The 27,434-nt window shown below is 41.6% G+C and overlaps 5 protein-coding genes and 1 long non-coding RNA gene across 8 annotated transcripts in view; 1 reads left to right on the top strand and 5 right to left on the bottom strand.

Annotated features, from left to right (window-relative positions):
- LOC124199943 (centaurin-gamma-1A-like) overlaps positions 1–7,743 on the bottom strand; it is a 31,377-nt gene extending 23,634 nt beyond the window's left edge. Inside the window, exon 1 of the mRNA XM_046596010.1 lies at positions 6,998–7,743. Coding sequence (XP_046451966.1) covers positions 6,998–7,181 — 184 coding nt within the window. The 5' untranslated portion in view covers positions 7,182–7,743. The remainder of the gene's footprint in view (positions 1–6,997) is intronic.
- Positions 7,744–7,760: 17 nt separating this feature from the next.
- LOC124199944 (proton-associated sugar transporter A-like) lies at positions 7,761–14,287 on the bottom strand. Its single transcript, XM_046596011.1, has 11 exons — positions 13,769–14,287; positions 12,065–12,327; positions 10,711–11,001; positions 10,484–10,585; positions 9,810–9,952; positions 9,546–9,710; positions 9,225–9,458; positions 8,964–9,094; positions 8,853–8,896; positions 8,642–8,772; positions 7,761–8,145 (listed from the first exon to the last, which is right to left on the bottom strand). Exons 1-11 carry the CDS (start codon positions 13,981–13,983, stop codon positions 7,915–7,917), a joined length of 1,950 nt encoding a protein of 649 aa, XP_046451967.1. The 5' UTR covers positions 13,984–14,287; the 3' UTR covers positions 7,761–7,914.
- An 817-nt stretch (positions 14,288–15,104) lies between these two features.
- On the bottom strand, positions 15,105–19,113 carry LOC124199945 (homeobox protein MSH-D-like). Of its 2 annotated transcripts, XM_046596012.1 has the most exons (4): positions 19,038–19,113; positions 16,243–16,672; positions 16,074–16,177; positions 15,105–15,930 (listed from the first exon to the last, which is right to left on the bottom strand). In XM_046596012.1, the coding sequence occupies exons 2-4, from the start codon at positions 16,562–16,564 to the stop codon at positions 15,484–15,486; spliced, it is 873 nt and encodes a 290-aa protein (XP_046451968.1). In that variant the 5' UTR covers positions 16,565–16,672; positions 19,038–19,113; the 3' UTR covers positions 15,105–15,483. The 2 variants fall into 2 exon arrangements, with proteins under 2 accessions (XP_046451968.1, XP_046451969.1); XM_046596013.1 differs by lacking the exon at positions 19,038–19,113 and having other exon boundaries at positions 16,243–17,921.
- A 1,495-nt stretch (positions 19,114–20,608) lies between these two features.
- Positions 20,609–22,364, top strand: LOC124199942 (collagen alpha-1(X) chain-like). Its single transcript, XM_046596008.1, has 4 exons — positions 20,609–20,906; positions 20,973–21,406; positions 21,474–21,725; positions 21,796–22,364. The coding sequence occupies exons 2-4, from the start codon at positions 21,358–21,360 to the stop codon at positions 22,287–22,289; spliced, it is 795 nt and encodes a 264-aa protein (XP_046451964.1). The 5' UTR covers positions 20,609–20,906; positions 20,973–21,357; the 3' UTR covers positions 22,290–22,364.
- Positions 22,365–23,421: 1,057 nt separating this feature from the next.
- LOC124199941 lies at positions 23,422–25,381 on the bottom strand. 2 transcript variants are annotated; one of them, XM_046596006.1, is made up of 4 exons: positions 25,035–25,381; positions 24,606–24,717; positions 24,392–24,500; positions 23,422–24,328 (listed from the first exon to the last, which is right to left on the bottom strand). In XM_046596006.1, exons 3-4 carry the CDS (start codon positions 24,490–24,492, stop codon positions 23,596–23,598), a joined length of 834 nt encoding a protein of 277 aa, XP_046451962.1. In that variant the 5' UTR covers positions 24,493–24,500; positions 24,606–24,717; positions 25,035–25,381; the 3' UTR covers positions 23,422–23,595. The 2 variants fall into 2 exon arrangements, with proteins under 2 accessions (XP_046451962.1, XP_046451961.1); XM_046596005.1 differs by lacking the exon at positions 25,035–25,381 and having other exon boundaries at positions 24,606–24,929.
- A 1,256-nt stretch (positions 25,382–26,637) lies between these two features.
- Positions 26,638–27,318, bottom strand: LOC124199940. Its single transcript, XR_006877085.1, has 3 exons — positions 27,167–27,318; positions 26,930–27,092; positions 26,638–26,852 (listed from the first exon to the last, which is right to left on the bottom strand). It is a non-coding gene; the product is annotated as an uncharacterized LOC124199940 (long non-coding RNA).
- Between the last annotated feature and the right edge of the window lie 116 nt (positions 27,319–27,434).

Genomic DNA, 27,434 nt, shown 5'->3' with positions numbered 1-27,434 from the left:
CGAAAGGGGTGAACAATAGCACGTACGGTCGTGTTCCAATCGCTTGTTTGCTCTGATAAGTAAAGGTCGATTGAACCAGAACGGCCTTTGAGCCATCACAAGAAAAGATTTTTTTTTTCTGTTTTGTTTTGTTCCACCCTTTTCTTATCTTAACTGCCTGTACCTTTCACAAGGTCTATCTATCTTTCTCTCGTTTTTTTTTCTTCTTCTAGCTGGAGAACAAATCCTCGATGATAGGACGAGGGTTACAAAAAAAGAAGAAGAAGAGTTATACACAGACAACAAATAAGGTAGGCCAGGACTCTCTTTTTTTCTTCTACTGGAACACAAGAAGAGGCGAAGGTTGTCTCTCTCTCACCCCTTTGGTCGATGACATGACAATAGGTGGAATAAACCTGGGCCTACTCCACCCTTAACCTATAATAGTAGGTAGGGTTGTACTACTACTAGGTAGTTCTAAGAAAAAAAGGGGGAAGAGAGAGACAAGGTTGAAAGACCCCCCCAACCCCACCATAGGTGGGCCTATGAGTTACGTCGTGTGTGACGTGTGCGGCCTCACCGGGGTCCCTCTGCGACGATGAGCGCGCCTGTCTTGTCAAACTGAAGACTCTCCCCCCTTTTTCTTATATTCTTCCCATCCATCCATCCCATTCTGCTGCTTTCCAGTGTAAGACCCGGGTCCCATTGTTCGTGAAAAATGGTCGTTTAAAAGCGGGACAATGGGACGCAGATGATGGGGGTAGATATTATAGATAGTATACGTCGAGGGGGTATATACAGAAGATATATACCTTTATAGTTCTTGCAAGCCCCATATCTCTACGCTCCGTGTGTACGTATGTTGTCTACAGGTGGGCTGGATACATGTCACCAGGGGACTGACAGTGCTCACATGTAGCCCTCCTTCTTTTCCTGACTACTACTACTCGGAGTGCAGAGAAGACATGTCAATTTTCTCTCTCGCTTGCAAACGAGTAGGGTTGAACCTCGACGCGATGCTGAAATTCTCCTATTGAACGAAACCGTCGATCTCATACGATCCCTCATGAGATCGGCCAGCGCAACTTTGGCGTGTTGGAAAGAATTTCTTTCCCATTCGGAAGGGATTAGATCAACCAACAACCAAACACACACACACACAGAGATGAAAAAAATAGTTGTGTGTGTGTGATTGGGAGGGTTGGAGAGACGACGGCGCCTACTCTATTATGCACACCTTCCGTCGACTATATTAGTCTACTCTTTTTTTCATTCTTCGTGAATGAATCGGAAAAGGAGAGAGAGAGAGAAATCTACATACAAGGAGAATGGAAGTCCCCGGCGACAAACTTAGCTAGTGGATCACACGCAACTACTTCATCAAAAAATGCCTACATTATATAATATGCAGATCAGTTTTTCCCTTGGCCCTGTGGCGAAATGCAAGAGAAAGACAGGTGTTGACCGTGCTGTCATTTCCCCCCTCCAACTGACAGTTATCATAGTATCCGGGGGAAAAATATAGATACGTATAATAATAACCACGGGAATCGAGAGTAAACACAAAGATTTTTATACATCCAGGGGAGCCTCTGAATAATAATATTTCAGAATTTACACGAAAAAGAGAAAGATCTACATGACATCTGCATATGTAGAAAGAGAGAGAGACCCCCCAACCGGGGCAGAGTTCCTTACAAAGGCAATTGTAGATCGATATTATTATGTATATATCGGAAATTTAAAAGAAAAAAAAAGAGAATAAACACCCCCAGAAAATTACAGCATATAGAATAATGCTTATTTTCTCTTGTCGAAGATCTCGTAAGTTATGCAAAAAATGTCGATCTGAAAAGTAAAGAAAAGGGGGGAAAGAAGTTAAATGTATAGAATATTTTTTACATTCTAATCAGGGCGAAACTACTAGGCTACTACGAATCGCAATCGGAGGATTATAGATCTACCAGCAGCAGCAGAGAGAAAAGAAGCTGAGCTTTAAGCCTTTGAGAAATGTTTTCTCCCTCAAAAAAGGTCGAATGGGAAAAAAGAAATCTCATCATTGTATAAGTTACAACAAACAACAACAAGCACAAAAAAAAGAGGAATAGATCCGATGGGGTAAAAAAAAAACGGATAAAGGAAGGAAGAAGAAGTAGGGTGTGAATGCGTTTATACGATACTATCGCTTTGAAAATTTGAATAATGAAAATTTTTTTTCCTCCCTTCTTTATATTCAAAACACCACCCTTATAGACTTGATTGACATATGCAAACGAAGCTAAATATCTCTCCGAGTCGATCGCCGAATGCGAACAAACACAACAAACAAACAACACAAAAAAAATGATGATGATAATACAGAGAGGGGCCGAGTCAATTGACTGGCCCAATTTCAAACTATCCATGTCAATTCTATTCATGGAAACTGGTAAAACCTACCGACTACCAGGAGGGGCTAGCGGTAGCTGGAAAACACGACTGAAAACATTTACCACCTCATTCTTCTGATTACTTCCTACTCGCTCTCTCTTTGCTGGAGAGTTTGACAAAAACGATCCTCGAGGATTAACGGTCGGAAAAGCCAGTAACTCGGCCCCGGACACGTTAGAAAGCAATTGGACAGGGCCGAGATGAACGCGCAGGAAGCCACTCCGAGTCGAGTAGCCAATCAAAATAGATCCGATGTCAATTCTTTGGGGATGGAAAAAGGAGAAGCTCACCGAAAAAGTGGCGCTCACCCGCGCACATCTGGAGGACTAGAACAAGATGTTCCGCGTCGAAGAAAGTGAATAAGGGGACGCTATGGGTAAAGTACAGTAGGAAGATCTAAGGTTTCACATTATGCAAATGTCATATCATATGCGTCTCAAATTGCTAGCGAGAACAATCAAATCAAAAGGGTAAACGATCCCTTTTTTCGTTTAGACATTTCGTAGTATACGATTGCACCGGCCATCAAACACAAAATGGTTCAAACAAAAAAGAAGTTTGAGACATTGACGAGAGTGGGTGGAGTGCACAGGGGTTTCTCTTCCATGTTGTGTATACCTTCACCATTTTTCTGATTGCATTATAACAACGGTTAGAGAGAGGTCGCCGGCTACTGTGTACACCACTCTAGAAAGGCAATTAAAAACCGTCCTCCACCGACCGACCGGCATCAGCGACATGACGGGCAGATGGTATTGTCCTAGACACGCCATGTATCAAAAGCTAGGCCACCAATAATAATAAACACAACACCGGATCTCACTCTGCGAGTTGGTATCGCCGTGCCGTCAGCCGATCCAATTAAAGTCTATTTTTCCTCTTTTTTTTTCGCCAGGTGCTGTTTGTGTCTCGGCAGTTACCATAGAATATGACTGGCCCCTCTTATCTTTCTGCTATCGTGCACGAGCTAATTTCATTATATCTGTAGGTGCTGTTGTACGTTTTTGAATGATGGCGGAGAGAGATGAAGACAAACATTTCCTATTCGTACAGGAAAGGGGTTTGCTTTTAAAAACAAAAAAAAATCCCATCGCCACTCACACGGGAAAATGCCCCCAGAGATGAAGAGGAGTGAGAGAGAGAGAGGGGGTCTTTGACCGAAAAGAGGGTCGGGATATTATTTTGAGGGGTAGATAAAAAAAGGGTGAGAGGGGGGTGATGGGGTTCAATACTCTCACCGGTAACTCAATCATTATTATTAATTGCTGGACGTCATCTAATAACAAGGTTAGGTGCATAACTAGGTTGAGGTAAAGCAATATCCCCCCCAAATAACTCCACCTCTCCATCATACGAAAGAAAAAAAGGGGTGTGTCATTTTTCTTCTTCATTTTTTAGGGAGGGGAAAATGGTCGAATTTTCTCCATAGAGATATAACAACGGCAACAAACAAAAACAAGATATTAAAAAAAGAAAAAAGGAAATATTATTAGTAATCTAATAAGTGGGGAAATGATTTTACGACTTTCCAGACCGGCGGCGTGTTCCGACAAAAGTCATAAAAATTTCTTGCCTTGTTGTTGTTCTGGCCGTTGAAAAAATTACCACATGTGAATGAGAGAGTAGTTCCACTCTAATACGGGTCCTTACGTACGTACGTATACGTGTAGGTAGTAGCACACCGTGTTACCTAACCCAAACAAGGATATAAATAGGTATGTGAGAGAGGAAGGGATAACTGGTCCCGGCTGTTGTTCTGCTGTCTGGACCCGCTCAGATTACACGGATTTACGTCCTAGCGAACCAACACAAATACAGACGAAAACAATGGCGACAAAAAGCAGAAGAAGAAGAAGAAGAAGGTTTTTCTTTCTTTCCTTCTTTTTAGCTTAGACAGTTTTATAAAGGCAGCGATAAAAATAGTTCAAACAACAACAAAAAGAAACCACCAAAAAACGTCTTTAGCAATTCCGGATTCCGCCCCGACGCCCAGTCACAATCAGATTAGCCCCCCCCCCCCCTTCTCCCAAGGTTCCGTGTCTGCGTCAAATCAGCCGTGAGTGGCAGAGTTCTCATTCTTTCTCTCTGGCTCTCGTCATCTCCTGCCGAGCTAATTTTACACACACACGGGAGGCAATGGGGCGTGTCGAAGAAAGAAATGAAGAAAGAAAGAAAAAAAAAAGGGAGAGATGGAGCGGATCTTTCAAGATTACGGAAGAGATGTTGAAAGAGAGCTGGAGAAATAGTTGGCGGCAAAATTCGATTTTGACACGCAAAAGGCGAGCCAACTAAAAAAGAAAGAAAATAGTATGGAATTATATTTTTCGTCATTTTTTTTTAAATTTTATTATTAGCGCCATGACGCGATTAGCCAGAATTTGTGAACGGTCACATGAAAAAATTTTTGGAAAGCGACGTCGTTAAAAAATGTTTGAAAGAACAAAAAAAAATCGGAATTAAAAATTACCGCTGGAAAGCGGTTCGTGAAAAAATAAAAGAATTTCTGGTTACGCTCTTTTTCGTTTCTATTAGTTTTTCTTCTTATGCGACAGATGCAGAAATACCGCACGGGAAAAATAAAAGGGGAAAGAAAAATTTCAAAAAAAAAAAAATTTAATTCTTCCAAAAAGCTGGGAAACGGTTTTCATATTTTATTTAACGACTACAACTAAAAACCTATCCCGACAGCTTTTCCTCTCTTTGTCAAAAAGTTGGAAAAAACAACAACTTGAAAACGCAGACCAAACCTGTGAAAATTTTGGTCTTTTTTTAAATGTCTGAGGAGACCAAAAAATGACAACGGAACTAGAGAGAGAAAGAGAAAAAAAAAATGTGCATAAAGCGCGTCGTGAGCGCGTGTGTTGAGGTTACCGGAATGTATTCACTCGTGCGACAAGAATCCATCATAATCATTTTTCCATCAACATCGCAGACATACACACACACACATACACACGCAGACCGAAAAACATTCCAGCCGTTCTCTCGCCGGTTATTTCGGTATTTTCATTTGACTGTGTGTAATCGTTTATTGCGCATTATTGTGGCAGCCATCTAGCGGCGAAGAAATAAATCACGTGGCGTACCCCCGCAACTTGTAAAAAAATAAAACGAAAACACTCCGCGCAAATTCGAGAGAAAAAAAAGGGAATATTTTAAAAGTAACAACTGTTTTCTTTTCTCCTTTTAAAAACAGCAGAAAATGATGTGTGTGTGTTAAATTACGAAGCCCCGCGGATAAATGATAGCGCGATAATATTACTGCACGCAAGCTAAAAAGCTGCAAAGCCTTGCAACACACTAAAACAAACACAAAATCTTGGCCCGCAGTTTTCCCGATGTGGGTAACGTCCCATCACGGGACCGATAATATATCCCTTGGAGCGTGACAAAACAAAAGAACGATCAATACGTCGTTGGGTAAGTTCGCGCACGACGGCGCAACTCTTCGTGCTCACGAACGACGATGATGAAGTATATATACAACAGGAAGAAAAACAAATTTTTTTGAGGGGGTTACAAAATAAGAAAGAAACAAAAAATATGGCATTCCACGAAGCTCATCGAGATAGGTGAAATGCTTTCAACGCCAGGATAAAACACCAAAACGGACACACAACGAAATTACCCAAAAAATGTATTCGGCAACCGGTTTTCGAACCCATATGGAAAACAAGATAGCGGGTCTTTTTCTTTTTGGGTTTCATTCAAGAGGACTGCGAAAGAAGCAGAAAAAAATATGGAAAACTCTGATTCAAGGATCCGTGAGGACCGTAACGGATCGGCACACGAAACAACGGCCAGGGTGTGTGTGTGCTGTCACGGCCAGAGCCGAGAGAGGAAGCTCGACGAAACGAAAATACGTGGTCTGTTTTTTTGTGTTTTAAGATTTCGAAAACGTCGGTTGGACTTTGGTTGCTGTTTCTGAGGGAGAACCGACTAAGGATGGAACAGCAGAGTGGATGGAAGTGAGAACGAAACCGCAGTTGAAAACCGCACGAAACGGAATGCAAGTCGCTCGCGTGGGAAGTTCAGCTCGAGCCACTGTCAATAGGATTTCCTTTTATTTCTTGCCTGCTGCTGCTGCTGCCTATCTCTCCGCTATCGTTTAGATAGCCCTGCCTAGCGTGACATTATTATGCTATGTGGGAGGATTGCATCGATTATCTCGGGAATAAAAGAAGACGAAGAAAAAATAAAGAATAATTTCGGTGAGAGAGCCAAGGGGGGAATAAAGTTTGGACGGAAAGTATGTAGTGACGCCGAGAATAAAACAGACGTGGTAATGGTTGAATGATTGGAAGAATAAAAAACCACACCGGTATACTAATAAAACACGAGTTTGCCGAGTCAATGTTCTCTCCGTCTTGAGCCCGTGCTCACCACAATGCAGCCTCTAGGCCAAAACTATAAAGCATCGGGGGCCCTTAGGCCCGGCCGTCGAGAAACGGAAAAAAAATATGGACATTAAGGACTTTCACCACAAGCCAAAGGATTCGCTTGTGGATCATCAAAAGTGTTTCTATGGTCTCAACGAAGGCCAAAGGCTGGATTCCCTGTTTCGCAGTGACAAGTTGAAAGCTCTTACCTTCGATGCAGACAACATGGTCCCTGATCTGCTGTCCCAGGACTGGATCTGGTATGGATTCGATGAGGTCGTAGATGGCATAAATGGAAGGGTGGACACTCTCAAAGCGTTGAATCTCCTGTCGTATGGCCATTGAGTTGTTCCAGTAGGGTTGGACCTGAGTGAGTGGACGATTGATGCTCATTCTCACCAAAGTGGTTTCTTCAGACGTGAAATGTTTCTAAATGTTGTCAACCAACGAGAACATGTTCTTCAAGCACGCAAACTAGTCTCTGGGGTCACCAATTGATGAGTCTGGCTATTGATGTAACAGTCTGCTAATAAAACTGCGAAACAGTCTGACGAGAAATCAATCGACACCGAGTGCGATTCTTTGAACGTGCCAGAGCACAGGCTGAAAATAAGTTGCACCAAACACAAGGAGTTTGCTGGCAGTGACCCAATTGTTACACAGTTGATGTTGCAAGATCTGGCCGAAAGTGTATAGTTTTTGTTGTGGTTCGATATGATGTGGAATTACTTCAAAACAGAGAGAAAGAAAACTTCGCACCTGTGCTTGGCTTTTTCTTTTCTGTTGACAAGACGCTTCACCATTTTTCCGCGCAATCTACAGCCAGACAGTTAGTATACAACTAGTCCGCAGTGGCGCCAAATACGAATGTGGCAGCAAAGGGGCGCGCGCACCGACGAGTGACGACAAAGGATGCAGCACAGGCCCATATATGCCCACGCAGACAAACACAAAATTCTTATTCAAGTCGAGTGATGATCTACTTTCAGAATTTATTTCTTTTTTTCAATGTTGTTATTTTGATTTGAACAGTTAATAATATTAAGTTTTAAGAAACACCGATGATCAAAACCAACTGACGACACACGATAACAAGTTTTGGTGGGGGGAGAACAAAAATGCCAAGCTACAAGTCAAGGTACATGACTTGAGAGGCGGACATGCTTCCGCAGAAACTTAGAACTGCAGCTGACACGATGACGGCGGTAGTGCTGCCTGCGGCAGAAATGATTGAACCCATTGAAGACGAGAGGATGAACTGAGCCAAGAAGACCATGGAGGACACGAGAGCGACGTCGGTACCAAGACCTCGGACGGTCGTCGAACACTGACGGGTTCCGCTGGCATCCTCGGCAAACTTTGGCGTTGGAAAATAAAACAAGATAAAGAAAGGAATGCACATATAATAAAGCCAATTAATTTTCCACAGTCGCATATTATGTGACAGTTGCTGTCTGTCCTCCCAAAAGAACAAAACAAAAGTAGGTCATTGAAAAGGTGAGAGCTTATCCGACATGTCACCTGACGTCACAGTTAATTTGGCTATCGTCACTGCATGTATAATACTATGTACGAAAAAACTTGGAAGGATTGACGGTAAAATGTCAATCCCCGGCCGGGTTTCCCGGTCTACGTGATTCGTTCCCAACATATAATGCCCGTTCGAAGCTTATCGATACGTCTGCTGGCATGTCCTGCGTGACCTTATACAGTCTCAGCTCCAAAATACTTTCAGTTATCTATATTTGACATGTCGAAAATCAAAAATGTTTCCTTTCGGGAGAGTGAAACCCGAAACGTATTACAAAGTCGTACAAATATGAAAAACTCAAAAGAGCATATATTATACGTACCACTTGAGATGCGTGGTAATGGGCCACCAGCAAGTAGGGCATGGTGAACAGAGTTGAGTACATGACGCCGGCCGTCCAGGAGAAGATGATAACGCCAGCCGGACTGCGTGTCACAGCCATTAGTATCATACCTGTTTTCGGCCAAACAGGAAATAATGTCATTCGATTATCAGTCCCGAACAACTAGAGAAAATTAAGGAAATAAATGTACCGAAAGTGTAGACTAGTTGACCGGCCATGTAAACCTGTCGCGCCCTGTTTGAAAAAGAAAATTCAACAGTTTCAAACGTTTGATGGCAAAATGATTTCTGTGTAATATTACTTGAATCGTTTGACGAGTCGCTCGATGATGAAAGAGTAGCAAGAGCAGGATAACGAGTACATGGCCATGCCCCAGCAGGCGAAACGGACGCCTTCCTCGTAAATTTCCCGTTCAACACTTCCCACTGGAGCCTGTGTGTGAATGTGTGGGAAAATTGTTTTCACAAAAAGCAATTGTTATTTCTTGTTCCTTTTTCTTTTGTCAGATTCTTTGACCGCAAAGTTACGAGAGATTAGCCAAGTGGAAATAACAACGGCCGACCTTGGGATTACCACCGAAGACGGCCTCGCCGACGAAATCGGTAAAGTAGAGCGAGTAGCAAACGAGCGACATCCAACAAAACAGGTTCGTCAAGCAGAGGATCCTCATCGATTTCGGCATGTAGATGATGGAGTGAACGTATTCGCGCAGACTGATCTCACCCACGTGCGGTATGGCTTGAATTTCCGGTTGGTCGACCTGCTGCTGCTGGCCAGGATCTTGATAAAATTCATTCTGAAATGCGCAGGAATTCAGCAAGGTTTTCATTGTAGAAAATCCATTTCTCTCCAAATGTATAATATAGAAACTTATTTATATAACCTGGTTATTGGGGTACTCGGTGAAAGTCGACTCTTGGAATCCAGGATTATCGAGACCCATGTGATTGACTTGCGTGGGATTATCGCCCATGGTTCCGTACGTCTTGGAAGCCTCGTAATCCTCGTCGAACTTGCCGTACGTCTGGCCATCCAACATCCGGCGCTCCTTAATATGTTTGATTACATCATTCAATCAGAGTGTAAATCGGGTTACGTATATTTGTCTAGACTAGAGTGTGTGTGTTTGTAAAAAAAGCTTACATACATTGACCATGTCGATATTGGAAGTGTCGGAGAGGACGTCGAGCGGGATCTCGCTGAAGCTGTACAACGTGACGATGACGCACGCGATGAATATGAATGTCACCAGTGTAAACACGGCCCTGACGTGTCCACCCAGCATGACGCCTATAGACACCGGGTGCCGAGAAATCGGAGGGGAAAAAAAGAAATCGTATACACTATAGTTTATCGGTTTGACTCTACATCGAAATATGGAAGGGTCTTCTTCCTCCTTCCACATAGCGAGAGAACATTGGGCTGGATTCATCCAATGACTTACATATACAGTCGAATAAACTACCGAATAACACGAACGCTATATATAGACCTCAAGTTACTGAAAACTTTGTCCATAAAATCTTTTTAGGGGCTTTACATATAAAATTGTCAACATATCCGTACATACATTATACGTAGAATTGCATGTGTATATACCCAATGGACGACGTGGGTTGTATAAGGAATTTCTGAACTTTGCATTGGAATCGTCAGAATTTTTCTACATGGTCACGGAGTTTTGTTTTCAAGACCATAAAATGGAGTCACGCAAGCGCTTGCCAGTTATAGAACTATTTTCCTTATTCTGTGTGTCTATTGGGTGTTATCTGATTTCATCAATCTTTGTATAACAGAACGAATTCAATTAAGAATATTTACCGATAAACGTGGCGTCCCAATTAATTCCACCCATTGCGTAGCCTAATGATCCTCCGAGTCCGGCCATAATTGTGAATGTGCTCAAACCTAATGCGTGATCCTCTACAGTCACAGGTTGAAAAAAAAATAATAATTTAGGGTAATTACATATCATCATGTATGATCTAGCGTTATCAAATCGTCTGCATCTGTGGCGGGAGGGAGAGATGAATGATGATGGCAACAACCTGGAATGCAGACGTCCAGGAGATAAGCCCGCGAAGGGCTCTGGCAAGCGTCGGCATCAAAGTCAAGGAGAACGGTGCCCAAAACGGTCAGGAAAATGCCCCACGGATGAGAAGACGTGTCCACCACTTCATTGATAACGTCCGCCTCGTCCGCCACGGCTGTCGAGTTAACCAGAAAATTACCGCCGCCGCCGCCGCCCGTTTCCATCTCCTTGGCCAAAAGTTCCTCCTCCGGGTAGACGTCGCCCATGAGCTGGCCGAAATATTTGCCGTTGGGTACCAAAAGTAAGCCTAAAAATACAAAATTTCACACACACATAAGCATATAGACATGAAAGTGTGTAGAGGCTACATCATATGCCTTTATATGTAGTGCACTATATAACTATGCGTACAGGATGTGATGGAACCCGGATGGAACCTTTTATATTATCAAACGAGGTAAAGGTCCTCCTGCCTGTGTGTATAGGTCCTCAAAGGTTGGGGCCAGTCTCTCACCAGACGTTGCGCAGCTGTGATGGAGGGTGGGGGATATCTAAGCGTTGTTGGTTCTTTTGTCAATCTCGATCCTTATATACGTCTATGGAGTTTTCTATTGTGCGTATATATAGTCCCCGTGTGGATGACTGTGACGTGAGATGCCCTTGCAGCAGAAGAGAGTTTCCTCCTCACCTTCACAGAGTCTGTCAGCTTGAATACACTTCATTCTTATCTCATAGGCTCTGTGTTTTTTTCTTTTTAGTTTAGTTTAGTTTTTTTCTTTCTTCAGGAACACGTTAAAAGGATTTCATAGAAGAAAAAAAATGACTGCCGGTGGTGCCTCCATTGTTGAATCAATTACAGCTTGAAAATTGATATTTCCATAATAATTCTACACACACACAGCCCGATCTTAACTGCTGTACAAACAACTTTTTTTTCACTTTTTATTCTCCTATGAAATCAATGACAAGAAAGAAAGAAAAAAAAAGGTTCGAACGTGGAGTCTAACAATAGTTGTACGCGGTACTTTATTGGCCCAAATTCTTATTCTATCAATTCTTTTTTTTCTCAATTTCTAAATCCGTTCTTTTATTGCCTGTTTTCTCTCAAAAGACTTTTTCTGTCACAAGCTATTAGTTTCACTATTGAAAGTTCGTCTCACGAATGATTGACACGACATTATTTGCTGTGACAAGGACTTCCACAATAATTATTATTCCTTATATACCGGTCGCAAAAGTATGAAACACGGTCGGTTTTTTCGCTATTGAAATCCGCCCCTGAGATTATGATTATTCCTCGGGGAGCCCCCAAAGTATAAATAACAAATTGTATAATAGTTTTCTAAATTTAGATCAAATCACATACTGACCTAAAATGATGCCGATGGACAAAAGGATGATGAAAGGCCGTCTGCGTCCGAGCCGTGATTTGCAGCGATCGCTGAACGAGCCGAGTAGCGGCGTGAGAAAGAAGCCGATCATTGGACTGAGGCACCAGATGAGCGTCATGTTGCGGTGCTGGATGCCGATGCCGAGAAGTGTCGGCGAGACAAAGGCCGTTTCGGCCGAGTAGGCGAATTCGATGCCCATCACGGCCGCCGAAACGCGGACCAATTCCGCTCTCGATTTCCTCCTGCAATCAAAAATTGAAATCGAGATTTTAAAAAAAATTCGAATCAAATGGCGCCATTTTTAAAATCTAATTTTTCTTTTTCTAATCGTTCAATCGACATTATTTGAGGTCATCTGAAGAATAGAACCTCCTGTTTTTTTTTAATATGGTGGGCCTATATATTTATTGTCGCCGAATAGATTAGACACGGTCGTGAAGTATAAAAGCGAGCGCGCCCTATTCAAATGGAAATCTAATACGAGGGGATAGAAGAAGGAAAAAAAAGCTATGCTATACACCGCGTGGTGTGGTTTTTGCGCGGGCGCACCAGCAGCAATTCAATTTGATCTAAAGTTCCCCCGTGTGTTTCGCACGAGAACATAAACAACCGATAGAGAGAGAGAGAGCAGCTCGCCAAGAGTGTATATTTATCGGGTCTATACCGCGCCCGATGACCTAATAGAAAATGTAGAGCCAAAAGGAATAAAAATTCAACGAGAGAAATACGAGGGAGAAAAAGTGGGTCCGGCGGCATCAGCGCAGTCTGGCGCACACACACACTCTTTCCTTCATTGATCATTTAATATCAAAAGGTTTCCATCACATGGTGTGTGCCTTATGGTCTTGGGATATTTTTTCTTTTTTTTTTTTGTTATTTTTCTTCCATCAATTCAATTCCGGGGATCTCTTTTCAGATGTTGAATTTGATTTCTTGGCCATTAAACTCCGACAACGAACTCTTTGCGGCGCTCAATAAAAATCCTTAAAGCGGATCTCTATTATAGTGGCGCTAATTACAAGCCCTGCTGTTGCTCCTGCTTTTTCTTAATGGATTTTCATTTAGTCGGGGAGAAAAGAAGACGTGCACAGTTCACTGATCTTGCATCATTAATCGTTATTCGGTTTAGATTCTAATGCAAAAATCGTCCGCGACGGATTGGAATGGGGGGGGGAATAAAACCAGTTCGTCTGATTTTCACACATTATAGCCAACAAATGAAGGGGGGATCAATTCCCCGTCTATTGGAAATTTGTGCTATTTACGTCATGTGTCGCAATGTCAATTTATTCAATTTCTGTCTTGAACCTATTTTGTATTATTATTTTTATTCCAAGACGAAAGTGAAATACCAGCTGCTGCCAGAATTACGGTCTAGCTCCTAATTGGATTATTCGGCGACTCCCCTGTTTTTCTCTATTATGTAACACCGTTCGTTGGCTTGACGCTCTCACTAGGTAAATATACACCGTGTGATGATAGAAAAAAAAAAGGCTTTAGAAAATTTCGACAGCAGTGCGGAACGCGCATCTGAGCCGCTGGAAAAAAAATACTGTATCTTACTAATTGGATTAAATAGCATCGCTTTTTTTGGCGTGTTCTTTTAAGTTGCGGCGTTAATTCAGAAAGAGAAAACATCAAATTGAATGATTTAAAAACGAAATCTGTTTGATACGTTATTACCTGTAAACGTGGGAATAGTCGCCATCGTTGCCTTTATTCAAACTGTCGATGGCTTTCTCTTTCAAACCGGAGATTTTCTCCGACGTCTTCGCTTTGATCCCGTGCAGTCCACCTCCTTGGGCGGAAACGTTCTCCTGGAATGCGTGCCAGACATCCAGAGCCCTACCTTTGAGCAGGTGGAGATTGCCCGTGTAGCCGGCCAAACGCTCAGCCATTGTTTATTATCAATTGATGGGAGCCAACAATAGCACAACTTTGGGGTTCAAAATATTTACAACAGGTCTCTTCGGGTCTCTTTCTATTTGTGTAAACCAGGAACGCAGGTCCCACGTATAAACAACACAACAACCACCCAAATCACTGTTTGCTATGCCCGGTTAAAAAAATCCGCGGTTGTTGCACGCGCGTTTCTACCCCCTTGTGCGTCAAGGAGAAGGAAAAAAAGGACTCTTTCGGCCAAGACCAAAAGTAGTTGTGTTCAACAGACATACTGACGTACTACACACCCCCCAAAAGTGTGAGAGTCCCGAAAAGATCCCGGTGCAAGTCAAACATTGGAAGGGAACAATTCCTGGGCGCAAGCGTCGCGGGCGTGCATATATGTACAGAGAGAAGCCCAACCGAAGGCATTGTGTAGTTTCACAGAACCAAATAAGGCAAATGTATTTAAGATAAAAAGCCCCGAAAAACAAAAAGACAGAGGAACCCCCACCAGCATATAGTATAGAAATCCTTGTCGATGAGAGGGATGACCCTATGCACACAGTTTGCATTTCGGTTGGGGGGAAGAAAATAAGCTCCCGCGTGTATATATTTTGTAGCCAATGTGTGGAATAAAGCTTTTCTTATAAGTTGTCAGCTCCTCTAATGAGCCCCTATAGGGGGGTTGGGAGGGTTGGGCTATGAGGTTTCTGTCAAAAGCAAACGTCATCAATCCCAAGTCTCCAATACAACTCAGCGGCATTAATGACAGCGATATCTAACCGGCCCACACATGTCGAATAGAAAACCGTAATGATCCTTTATATTACTAATGAGACTGACAGACATGCAAATAAAACCAACACAGAGAATTAAGTGTAGACGTGTTTCACTATTTTTCTGTCTGTTACTTGTTTAGAAAAATCCGGAGCATCAAAGATCTGTTGTATGAAAAAAACAGAATGTCAAAAAAGTTTAAACAACGACAACGACAATAAAGGTCCGGGCGCTCAAGAGCGGAGAGCACCGAAGCGGAATAGATCATTTGTAATAAAGAGGAGGGAAAATGGCGACGAGGGGACACACACAGATATTTATAGTGTACCAGAGGAAAAGAGCAGGCTTTTTTTCTTTATATATCGTCGAAACGGGTGTAAGTAACGTCTGGTACCGGACTGATAAACTGCTGTTATATACGCGCAAACTATTGAAAGAAAAAAGGAAAAAAAGAGACAGACAGACACGATGGCCTGTGCTGTATGTGTGTGTGCCGACCGACTGTTAGCTACAAGATAAAACGCCCCTTCCGACATGTATAAAGAACTGGCGACGACAATTTTCGATCAATTCTTCTCTTCTTTTTCTTCTTTTGCCTTTGGCTCTGGTATATATTACAAGTGATATTAAATATAGGAGAGAGTGCGCGCTCCGACTGAGGGATGGTGTCAAATTGGATACATTTCCGTCGATTGGCGACAGCAGCGGTTGGTCGCCGCTGGGCGCTGTATATATTTCTATGGCTGCTGTGACGGAGTGTCGCTCCTGTGGGAGTCGATAGGAGCCGGTCCGACGACACAAGGAATAAGAAGATGATGATCGTCGAATCGCCTTCCGGCTGCCGCTGGCTGTTGTTGGGACTGGATCGTCTTATTCCAAGGCGACAGATTGCTGTTGTACACGACGTTGTTATTAGCCACTGGATGCTGCTGCTGGGATGTTTGGTGTTGTTGGGCTGACGACGTCCAATCAACCATCCACAACGATGGCACCGTCGAGCTGATGAATGGCCTACCGCTGGCCGAGTCGATAGGCGAAGGAGCCGCGCTTAGTTTAAATCGAGCCGTCATTTGTTTCTTCCACTTGGTGCGCCGATTCTGGAACCAAGTTTTGATCTGCACTTCTGTCAGCGACAAGCTTTTCGATAATTCCATCCGCTTATTCACGCTCAAGTATTTGTCCACCTGATGGTTGTCCAATAATTCCAACAAATCAGATTATAGACCGTTATACTGGATATGTGTTTCCAGCGGGAAACTCACTGCCATCTAGGGTGTTTCCTAGTCGTTACGTTCCGTAAACACATTTTATTTTGAAAAATCTATACCTTAAATTCGGATTCGAGCTGCTCCAGTTGTTTGACACTATAAGCCTGTCTCGGTTTTCGATCGGCTCCTGGTCGGCGATGTCTCCGACCGACAGGTTTCGGTGCTAAAAAAATTAATTACGTCAACATAATTCATCCAAACAAACACAACATTTAAAAAACTCTTCACCTTGAAGAGTGAAGAAAGGCGGTCGGATGGTCTGACTGAACCATCCTCGGTTAAAGAATGGCGGGCAACCGTAACTGTTTTGCAACCAGGAAGAAGCGTCCGGAAAATGAGCGGACGATGAATTTCCCGTCACCGTCCCTTCAATGTTGCGGCGGAATAAATCTTCTTCATCGCAACTGCTACTGCTGCTGGAACTGCTGGCGGCTGATAATTCAACGTCTTTAATAACCGCCGCTATCTCTTGCCGATCGTCCGAGCGCTCAACACCGAGGATGCGCTCGATGGAAAAATCCTTGCGATTGTTTGGCTTCCGCTCCGTCATCACGCGTTCAGTTCAGCGGAGCGTCTTGCGACAAACTGGCAGTAGCCGAGCGGATGTTTCCGACCAAAATTGTAAAATCACCTGTGCAACTGCTGTGCTGGTCTTCCTCTTCAATGCCATCGAATGAAAACGAGAGAGAGAGAAAAATACATAAGAAAATAACAAGTCGTAAATAATCTTCTTTTCTCTCTTCAGGAGCGTGAGGAAGGTGCATAGTGCGCCGAGGGACAGGCGCAGAGTGATCACGCCAGCATAGGGCTGGGGGGATGGTCATATCGTATTCGGCATATACATCAACTGTGCGTTTATTTGATCACGTTGTTCGCACCTTGATATGGCCGAGAGAGAGGGCGGGTTTTCTGATATGACAAACGGGTGTTTACCCAGAACAGAATCTCGTACGACATCGCTAAGTGGTGGTTATACTTCTCCGGTGCTAGGTCTCCCGATGGGAGCATTTGATTCACGCGCAAACATTAGTTGCAGGGAGAGATGCGGGAGAAAAAGAGATTCATGTTACTTTGAAACGGTGAGACTGGACGACAACAGGGCGCTATATCTTATGGTGCTGTAATCACTTTTGCTGTGGCCATGACGAACGTTTATGGGCTACTCCTGTGGGAAGAAGCAGTTTAGATCATCTCGGACAAGGCAGCAGATTTACGATGGCCAATTAGCGCTGGGAACTTTCCATCACACGCTTGTCATGCATATATCTATCCCGCTGTGTGTGTGTGTGTGTATATATCTAAACACTTAAACAGTCTCGACGATATGGCGTTAATTATCGAGTCCCACCCCCAAAAGAAAAAAAAGGCGATGCGAAAATGTCATCGATGAACATTTGTTTGTTCCACCAATTATATTGGAAAACGTTTCAACTTTTTCCAGCACACACCTTTCTTTCCTTTTCCCGTGGCAGCTGGACACATCTCGCCAATGGTGTATACAGATGACCGTAAATGGTTATTATCGGTCAGTAGAGGCACTTGAAAATATTCTTTCCCATTCGGAGCAAAAGGGCCTAGTACCTACAACACTTGAGGGCCTAATCTATTATTAGTGTTCACGCTTCTGATTTCAACGTCGTTGAGAACACGGCTAGAAAGAATGGGATAAATGTATACTACACCGCAGACTGGTGGTGGTGTAGTAGCTGCATAGATACATGCGCATTCATGAATTCTCGGTAGGGGGTAAGAGGGTTTGTGGGGGGGATATTTATACACCGCTCCTTTTGATATTGTGTATAGATGCAAAATGGAGCGGCAATAAACTACTGATCGCACTATAGGCCTATATGCACGGAGCTTCATAAATGATGATGCTCATCCATCTCTTTCTCTCTCGTTTGCTGCTGTACGCCGCTTTATATACCATCGCCGCTAGAGACTGTATTAGAGACTATAACAGGGTTATACATTTATATGTGAATGAGCCGGCGGCACAGCACATATCTTTTGGACGTCCCTGAATCAGCCACTTGAGAGTTCCATCAGCCGTTTCATTGATTCGATTCCCTTCACTGGAAGATCAACAGGGTCGTTTACCGACAACTGCTGCCGTGTACCGATGATGAGAACAGCTCTGAAAACTGGACGATGGACTCTCTTTTTCTTCCCTCATCCACTTTGAGGTGAATATGTTTGTCCGTGAAACGGTCCTCTGCTGCTGCTGTCATATACAGGGCGCAGCTGAGGAGGGCCAGAGTTCTTCCCACGACTGTGAGGGCCGCCACAGTGGTCGAAAAACACATCATCGAACATTATAGCCGTTCCCTCTTCCTATTCCTCAATGGGTATAGGTGAATATCTTAGGCGATGTTGTGTGCTGTAGGCGCCCAAATAGCGTCAATCTCTCTCTCTATAGGCAATATGTGTGCACGGTATTTTCATAAACGGGCGAGAGTTTCGGAAAAACAGATTGAATGAGGCAATAATATCACGGGAAAACTGACCGAAAAACATGTTTTCGTTATGTTTCTTCGCTTGTGTATGTAAACACATATCTTTCACGTCAGTATTATAAACTGTAAATGTAGAGGGGCTTGTTGTGTTGTCGAAAGTGCATTTTCAAAAGATAGGGTTTGCTGGGGTTTGCTGTTGAGTGCTGATGGAATTGAGCGTTGCCACATCCTATAACCGCACTCTACTGAAGTGCTGGTGTGGCGGCAAGACCCTCCAAAAAAATTTTTCAAGTTGTAGCCTACTTTGATTCAAGTGTTTCAAGTTCAAATATTTCTGAATTTGATTGTTTAAGACAAAGTTGCGAGGTACAAAAACAGGCCTGATCTGAGGTGGTTCTACGCGTGAACTATTTAATGAAACCTGACTGAGAAAAAACAAAAAGAGCAAGGGATAACAGTTTCAGCCAACTGTATGGGCAGGAGTAATCGTACTCCGTACTACATAACGATTTAAAATCAACGCACCCAAATAGTCAAAAAGGAAGAATAGAGATGAATTTGTCCTACCTTTGTGCCTAGGAAATCCACAGCCAGGCATCCCCAAGTGCTTCATCCACAGGAAAGTTGAATCCACCAGGAGGGATAGGTAAAAGTGAGTCATCGTGCTGAATACACCCACACTCGCATACACATTTTAGAGAAAGGGGAAGCGACGAGATCCTTAACTCGGCCGACACTGGAAGTTTCTCCAATTAAACGGGATGCTGTTTATCTAAATAAAAAAAGTCAACAATGAGTTACGAAATAATATTTAAAGGAACAATAACATGCAGGGAAAAGTTGAAAATAAGATAGTTGTAATTTGTAAACCAGGGGTGTACCTTACTTGTCAATAAACAGGAGAATTGAATAAAAGGTTTTCATGTAATACACTGCATTTATGCAAGTCATGCATCATTACAAAATCTTAATAAAAGCAATGAAAATTATTACCTAGGCGATGATGCCCGGATTGTTGCTGAAGATAGGAGGTCATCAGTCTTAAAAAAAAGTCACATGACTGGAGGTCCAGCACAAGCAAAACTTTGCTGTTACGATGGCTGGCTCAGGCCTCAAATCTGCACAGAGGAAAAGATTACATATAGTGTAAACAACCTGCCATGCATTGACAAGGGGATAAATAATGCTAGCACAAATTAAGTAACGATTTCCAAATTTGGAACAAGTTTAACTCTTCCATTTAAGCTCCCACTGTCATCCCATTTTTATTTTGAGTATTTAACTATTTACCTGCCAAACAGCATGGAGTGGAGAGCACATAGCTGCGACATCAAAGTTGATATGACTACATTTTTATAATTTTATTTTCGTGCATCTATCCACGTCCATTAAAAAGTGATCGTTTCTTTTCGATTTTCGAAACTTGTAAACAAAACCATAGCAGACGACATTAATCTTCTAATTAATTAGCAATACTTAAGATATCGATTAGAATTTATAAAAATCGACCCTCCAACTCCCCCCGAAATCCAAACCGCCAAAAACGATAAAAGCGGTTGATGCTTGATGGACTAAAATACTCTTTTTGATTAAAAAGCCCTATATAGATAATTTCCAATTTACTTTCAATGTGTGATAATCACATATAGAAAAAGCAAATAACTGTGATAAGAAGAGCAAGTGTCAACAAAAAAACCAAAAACAACCGTGACGCAATGGCTTGCATTTACCGTATCACTCATATAAATTAAGATTCGTCGTACATATAAAATTCAGTACGGCTATTAGCCAATTTTGATGAAAATGGCTAGCTTCTTATTTATTACAGGGATTTTGGTGATCGCTTGGTCGGATTTTTCAACCAGTTCAGCCATAGCAGTGGAGGAACAAGTGCGTCAGCTGAGAGAAAACTATGTAAGAACTAAGGACACGTATATTTGCCGTGTCATCTCTTTTCGCATATAATTCTCATTTACATTTTCTTGTTTCGACAGATTCAATTCAAGGAGACCATGGAAGCAAAAGACCAACAGAATGTAAGTTATTTGCCCAAATAGTCTATAATCTTGTTCCATAAAACATTGGTGGTACAAGATAGCTTTTTTATTCAGGATTTATTATTTTTATTTCAGACTGAAATCAGGGAAATGTTAATAACAAAAGTGGATGCACTCGAAACAAAAGTGACGCGTCTCGAGGATCAATTAGAGCAACAAAATTCACTTCTTACATCCCTACAATCTAACGGTCAAACCCATTACAATTTGGCTTCAAACAAATTTCCCAGTCAGTCTCCTTCAAAAAGTGCCATCGGAAGAACCTGCCGGGAAGTTCGTGCGGCAGATCCAGCGCTGGCTTCCGGCTTGTACTGGATCGATCCTGACGGACAGGGCGTTGGAGATGATCCCATCAACGTTTACTGTGACATGACATTAGGTAAGCCGTTTCCAAACCGAGCCTGTTATAAGCTCATGGCTAATAATTTATGATTGAACGGCGCAGGTTCGACATCCGTTTTACACGACAGTGAAATGGAGATGGACGTTGGGCACTGCGCTGATCCCGGATGCTACTCGAGAGCAATCAATTATCAAGCTACCACAAGGCAAATGGTAGCCTTGTCTGAGCTGTCTAATGAATGCCACCAGTCTATCAAAGTATAGATATCATCACTCTGACATTTTTAAACTGAATAATTTGACTAACACATTTATCTTAATTTAATTAAATCCAGTACGATTGCACTGCTGCTCCATTTGAGATCAACAACGTAGCCTATGCATGGTGGAATGACAGAATCGGAAATCCGAAATATTTTTGGTCGGGCAGCAACAGCAGCATCCACATCTGTCAGTGCGGAATCGATCAAAATTGTGTTGAAAGTTTTATGCCGTGCAACTGCGATTCCAGTCTGCCAGCACCATTTGTCGACAGCGGTATGGTATTTGAATTAGGCTACGGTCTTAACACATAGAAATAATAATAAAAATAATGATTCTGCAGGGATAATAACCGACAAGAGTGTTTTGCCAATAACCCGTCTAAACTTTGGTAGAACGATTTTGGAATATTCTTCCGGAGTACACACGCTCGGCAGATTCGAATGTTCGGGACAGAAGGCCGTCGAAGGAATGGCTTCTTCTTGCGAAGATTTATGGCGTATAGGACATACGTTGAGTGGCTTGTACTCCGTCATGGGAGTTACAAAAGTCGAAAATATTTACTGTGATTTTACAAAACTTCCTGACGACGCAGGTATATACAATTACTTTAAAAAATCACGGTGAATTTTCTGAAATTCAATATTCACTTTGATCGACTATAGGTTTCCAGAAATGGATTGGATACAATGACGTCAAATCTATGCCCGTTTATTTTTATGTCCAGAGAAACAGTCAAGTTTTCAACGCAACAAAAACTCCGATTCCCTTTGAAACAGCAAAACTCAACCTTGGAGGCGCAATGAATTTATCAACAGGAATTTTTACTGCACCTCGAACAGGAACTTATTTTTTCTCCTTTACCGGGATGACGGTGTTTTCTGCAACGTCAAATGCAGTACAAGGTCTTAGCATAGGTTTGTATCTGAATGATGTACTGGTTGGAGCGAGTGAAGCTGAAGATTCAAACACTATAAAGGGTCAAAATGATCAGTTGTCTCTTCAATCCACACTTCATTTGCAAGCAGGAGATCAAATCTGGGTACAGATTGACTATACGCAAGGAACACTGCCGTATCTTTTTGACAACCCTTATCACTTTACTCATTTTAATGGTTGGCTTTTAGAGGAAGATCTAAGTGCATTACTATTACAGTAATATTTATCGAATAACAGAAACAATGCAGCTAGTATCACGTCACCTTCACGCTGCAAACGTTTCCCTTTCTCCTATCAGTCAATAAAGAATGTTATGATTTGTTGTAATGGTACGCAACGAATAAAAGGAATAAAATTGGTTATTAGTTGTAAATTGTATTCATATTCGAAGTTTCGAACTGATACAATCATACGTTGTAAAACATTATACGCCCGTGGTGCCCGTATAGAATATTCATCCGGACACACACTCGGTAGATTCGAATGTTCGAGACAAGTGGTAGTCGAAGGAAAGCCTTCTTCTTGTGAAGAACTATGGCGCATAGGACATTCCTTGAGTGGCTTGTACTCCGTCATGGGAGTTTCGAAAGTTGAAAATATTAACTGTGATTTTACTAATTTCTCTAATGATGCAGGTATACAGTTATTTTCAAATATTGCGGTGAATTAGTGAAAATTTAATTTGATTTTTTTTTTTAAATCTAACTACATAACGAATAAAAGGAATAAAATTGGTAAGTTTCGATTCACTTCCGAACTTGTATGTTTTAAAACCTTTTACTGATGCCCGAGGGAATTTGTTTATGTTTTGATGTTGTTCATCTAACCGCACTAAATCAGTTAGTCACAATTCTATCAAATAAAACATCGTGAAATGCAGAAATTTGCATTTTTATTAAAGGAGATTGGGAAAATTAATTGTTTAGTGGAGCCAGAAAACCAAGCCAAAAAGATAATGTGCGAAACTGGGATGGAGAAGATTGACTTTAAGAAGACGGAGAACTAAAAATTGACATCCTTGTCCAGCATCCAGCGTGAGATGTTTCGCCGTGCTGATCTAAGAACGCTAAATAGCTGGACGAATCGATTTTGAAAGGAATTTCCATCTCTTAGACTTCTGTGAATCTACAAATAAGTTCTAACTTCTAACATAGATAAAAAAATTTAAACGCATTTCTAAACAAAATTCTTGCACTTATTTTAAAAATTATAGCTTCAAATTGTTCATGATATAAATATGTATAACTAAACTTTTTTTGTTTTAGGGTACTCTCGACCTGGAGATTTCTTTAAAATGTGCTAATTCCTATTTTATTGAAAAGGTTCACAACCTATTACAAGGATACAAGGAATAAATACTGTGAAATTTGTATTCATGTTCGAACTGAAACAATGATTTTTTGTAAAACCTTTTTAAAACTGATGCCCGTGATGCCCGCCCTGAAATAAACAAGTCATATAAGAAATCAATAAATCCGAGAAAACTTAGTTGAAGTGTGCAATGTAACAGAATTTAATTGGCTTCGTTACTCCTCGGCCATCGTATTAAGATGTTCCATTGCAATGAACTTGGCGCTGTTGAGGAGGCTCATCAATCGCGAATATTTGTGCTGCGATCTTCTGCCCATATTCTTGAAACCGCTAACGTCGTCCGAAGAACGCTTGTTGATATTGTCGACGAATGAGCAGAGTTGACCGAAATTCGTCCTGAAGGGCCCATTGGTGCAGAGACTTCGAATGACGAGAACGGTGAAAACGGCGCGGAAATTCAAAAGCGCCAAAATGCCAATCACGACCAGCGGACCAAGAATCAGAGGGAGAGAGATACCTAGAGCCAGGTGTTTCTTCGCAAACTTGTTCTTCTCTTGGTGGTGCTCTTCGTAATCATGCGGCGCCAAATCCTCAGGTCCGTAATTGGGCACGGGATAGGACGAGGGATAGGAGGAAATCGGTGCAGAAGGGTAAGAATGAGCAGAGTAAGCGGGTGAGGGGTAACCTTGTGAATAAGACGCGTATCCAGGACCAGATAGACTCGATCCTGATAATGAAGAGTAGCTGTTTATGCCGGCGCTGGTGCTGTGGATTGGATTGCCGCTGCTGTGGGACGCCGAGTCCCGAGAGCTAATTTTGCTGTAACCGCTGTAACCGCGATGGGATGACGGCAGATGCTGAGAATACCCAAGTTGATTACCATAATAACCTGTGCTCCGGCCACTGATTCCTTGCTTCCAATTGACATTGGTATCGTCCGTCAGTTCGCTATTCATTTATAATTATTCAATAAGTCTTTGACCACATATTTTGAATAGAAGAATAATTTACCTGGATTCAGTTAAACTATTTGACAAAAGTTCATCGGCTGCAGCCCAATAACTGACTAAAATAAAAACAAAGACTGGGAAGATTTGTTTGATGAGATTCATCTTTGGACCTGAAATGGATCAAGAAAATTCTCAAATTTAGTTTGTGTTCTTATTTTTTACAGGAAATCAAGTGATGTACTGTATTATACAAGAACAAAAAGAGGAATAACTGCCTTGATTAAAAGTGGGAGAAGGTTTGAAACAATAAATTCGGATCGACGTGCTTTTGTACTCTGTCGATGGCGTCACGGAATTAGCGATTTAATCCAAACAGTTATGGGTGGTCTAGCGATATACGAGGGTGGCAGGAAGATTGAACAATAGTTTAGATAGACTAGTGTAAGATGCATGAATCGGTCATCAGGAACTAGGCTAACAATTCGGTAACAGCTGTATAGAGTCAAGTTAGGTTTACCTTTCGGTACATGTACAACTATCGACAGAATCTCTTTTCGTGAATCGCGATGCCTATCTACTTTCGAACGCTTTCGAACGAAAAATTACCGCTAGCTCTTATGTTTTGACAATTTCAGTACGCAAAGTTTCAGTGTACTGTACGTACATAATAATCGATTTATTTCCTCTATTAAATAAAATGTTACCTCCATCTCAAACAGTGATTGCGGAGAAATCTTATCTAACAAATAAATGAAAAACTGACTGGAAAGAAAAACAAAATTGAGTTGCGTTAACATCTGGACGACTATGGTACCGTATTTTTCGACTGGCGACGCATAGAGTATGAAGGGTCGCACGTTGAACGATCCGGACGAGTTCATATCGTGACTATAACGACCTTTTGTTGGTTACGGCCAATAGAACCGCTATGCGACTATCTACAGCAATTCCGTACTTACTACTTGATCTTTCCTTCCTTGATGTTATCTGATGGTCATATTTGCCTACATAGAAATTCGCAGCTCAATGACGTTCTTATATGACGGATGGATTTAATATTTTCTTTTTGAAGGGTGGAGTATTTAAGCTAAGAATCTTATGGATTTACAGAATAGCACGTAGCGATCTTAATGTTTGTTTTTTATCAGCGTGATAATCTATATTGTCGTTGTCATCTTGTGAAATGTTTTTGACAGTTGTACTGCGCAGCCATTCTCTCGATGTGTAGCCTATGCTATCACTTATTCGTCTGTTTACACCTCGGAGCCACAGCGGTTAAGACGCAATAAAGTATGATAACCAAACATTTGAAGGTGAAATTTAATAGAGCAACAAGTAAACCTTGATTTTATTGATAGAGATATAAATTAATCACATAGAATCCGAAAACACTGATTTTTGTATTAGATGAAAACTGTACACGCAGTAATAGAAATGCTTCTTTTTTAAAAATTAATAAAACACAGCAGATAAATTATTGGGTACATACAAGATTGCATACAGTGACATGATACATGCATACAAGTACGTGCATTGAAAGTGCATTTTAGCAGTAGAAAACAATTTTCTCTGCCAGTGCAGTATAAATATAGCTATTTCTTCGATTAACATAAATGTTAACTTATTTTATAATGGTGGGATATAGTGATACTAAGGAGCTATCCTATTAGTTGAGGAACTCATCATGACATTTTGGGTTGCTCAAAAGGAAATTAATTTGCGCTTCGAGGAAAGTATAAAAAGACAGCGCAATTACGCTATTAGTACAGTAATAACAACAGCAAATTCAATTAAGACAACAAGATTCAGACACTTGCTATGTTGAACGCACTAGGTAATTGTGGTCGGGTAGGGTATGTCGGGGTAATAGGGATTGATTGGAGCAACCATATCTAAATGATGATAAATGTGATAGTCGGCACCGCCGTGGGGTCATTTATACAAAAATATAGGCTACGTTGCATCTGTACAATAAACACTTACGTCACTTTAACTCCAGCTACCCGACAGAGGTAGTATATTTCGCAGTTTTTCAGACATCTGTAAAACACCCAGCTTTATCAGTGCAGCGCAGTGCAGTCGGAAAAAAATATTGCAATAATATGACTAACCAACTAGAAGGGAAACAGACGAGCTTAGCTTCTTCTTCATAATTGGACTCGACCGAAATTTTCTCTAGTGTGTTTCGCAATTACTAAGACGCCCACTTATTTAAGAGTGGTCTCGACAAATCTTAAAGTAACGAAAGTTCTGGACGATAACAGTTTAAAGTGCTGATAAGTGATCTTAAACTTCATTTATCGCAAGTGAAGCTGTCAAAAAAGGTGTATAAGACTTTGATATCCATTGCCCAAATTTGAAATAAAATACACGATAATTTGGAAATATGTTTCAATATTCGGACAATCAAATCAAATTCATAACATTGCTAAACTGGCTGGGGTTCCGGACAAGTGTAAGTATGAACGCACTCGGTTATTGCTTCGTTAAAGTATGTTTGAGGCTGACTGGGACAACCGAATCTGAATAAATAAATAGGTACAAATTAAATTTGTGAAAAAATTAGTTAATTACATCAAGCAAAGTCGGAATCGCTTACGTCAGTTTAGTTCCATCCTCGAGGCACTGATAGTATACTTCGCAATTTTTCCAGAGGTCGGCAAAATACCCAATTTTACCTGTGCAGTCAAACACTGGAGGCTCGCCACCTGGGCCTCCGGGACCCCTACCACTCACGGCAGCAAGGCAAACATTTGTGACAGCTATTATAAAAATTAAACTTTTATTTTAAAGGCATAAAGTATTCGACAGAAAAAAAATTTAAATATTAACTAACCGATTAGAAGGAAAACGGACAGCAAGGCAAGGACCCTCATGACGAACGAGCTCAATCTAAATGTTCTCGACTTTGTTTCAAGATCACCTACGCTTACTTACTTATATTGAGAGTCCTGATATTGCGTAAGAAACATAGATAAATCTATGGTCGATACCAAAGCCTCAAAGTTTCTATGACGTCACATTATTTTTAATTTATGCGGGCCCGCGCGCATATGATCCCTGCGTGAGTGATAACATTTGTAGCATGGATTCAATATTAAACG

Source organism: Daphnia pulex, chromosome 8, assembly GCF_021134715.1.
Source record: "Daphnia pulex isolate KAP4 chromosome 8, ASM2113471v1".
In the NCBI taxonomy this organism is placed as follows: Eukaryota; Metazoa; Arthropoda; class Branchiopoda; order Diplostraca; family Daphniidae; genus Daphnia; species Daphnia pulex.
The sequence above is the reverse complement of the archived record's forward strand: the minus strand, read 5'-3'. Positions and strand labels throughout refer to the sequence as shown.

Bases quoted from the DNA above. Each gene is read 5' to 3' on its own strand.
- LOC124199944 (XM_046596011.1), bottom strand. From the start codon at position 13,983: ATGGCTGAGCGTTTGGCCGGCTACACGGGCAATCTCCACCTGCTCAAA. The intron at 12,328-13,768 runs GTAATAACGTAT...TTTTGATTGCAG, and splicing joins GACTATTCCCACGTTTACAG to GAGGAAATCGAGAGCGGAAT. The intron at 9,711-9,809 runs GTATGTAAGCTT...AAACATATTAAG, and splicing joins CCAATATCGACATGGTCAAT to GAGCGCCGGATGTTGGATGG.
- LOC124199945 (XM_046596012.1), bottom strand. From the start codon at position 16,564: ATGACGGAGCGGAAGCCAAACAATCGCAAGGATTTTTCCATCGAGCGC. The intron at 16,178-16,242 runs GTGAAGAGTTTT...TAATTTTTTTAG, and splicing joins GCCTTTCTTCACTCTTCAAG to CACCGAAACCTGTCGGTCGG. The intron at 15,931-16,073 runs GTATAGATTTTT...GACAACCATCAG, and splicing joins AGCTCGAATCCGAATTTAAG to GTGGACAAATACTTGAGCGT.
- LOC124199942 (XM_046596008.1), top strand. From the start codon at position 21,358: ATGCCGTGCAACTGCGATTCCAGTCTGCCAGCACCATTTGTCGACAGC. The intron at 21,407-21,473 runs GTATGGTATTTG...ATGATTCTGCAG, and splicing joins AGCACCATTTGTCGACAGCG to GGATAATAACCGACAAGAGT. The intron at 21,726-21,795 runs GTATATACAATT...GATCGACTATAG, and splicing joins AAAACTTCCTGACGACGCAG to GTTTCCAGAAATGGATTGGA.
- LOC124199941 (XM_046596006.1), bottom strand. From the start codon at position 24,492: ATGAATCTCATCAAACAAATCTTCCCAGTCTTTGTTTTTATTTTAGTC. The intron at 24,329-24,391 runs GTAAATTATTCT...ATAAATGAATAG, and splicing joins AATAGTTTAACTGAATCCAG to CGAACTGACGGACGATACCA.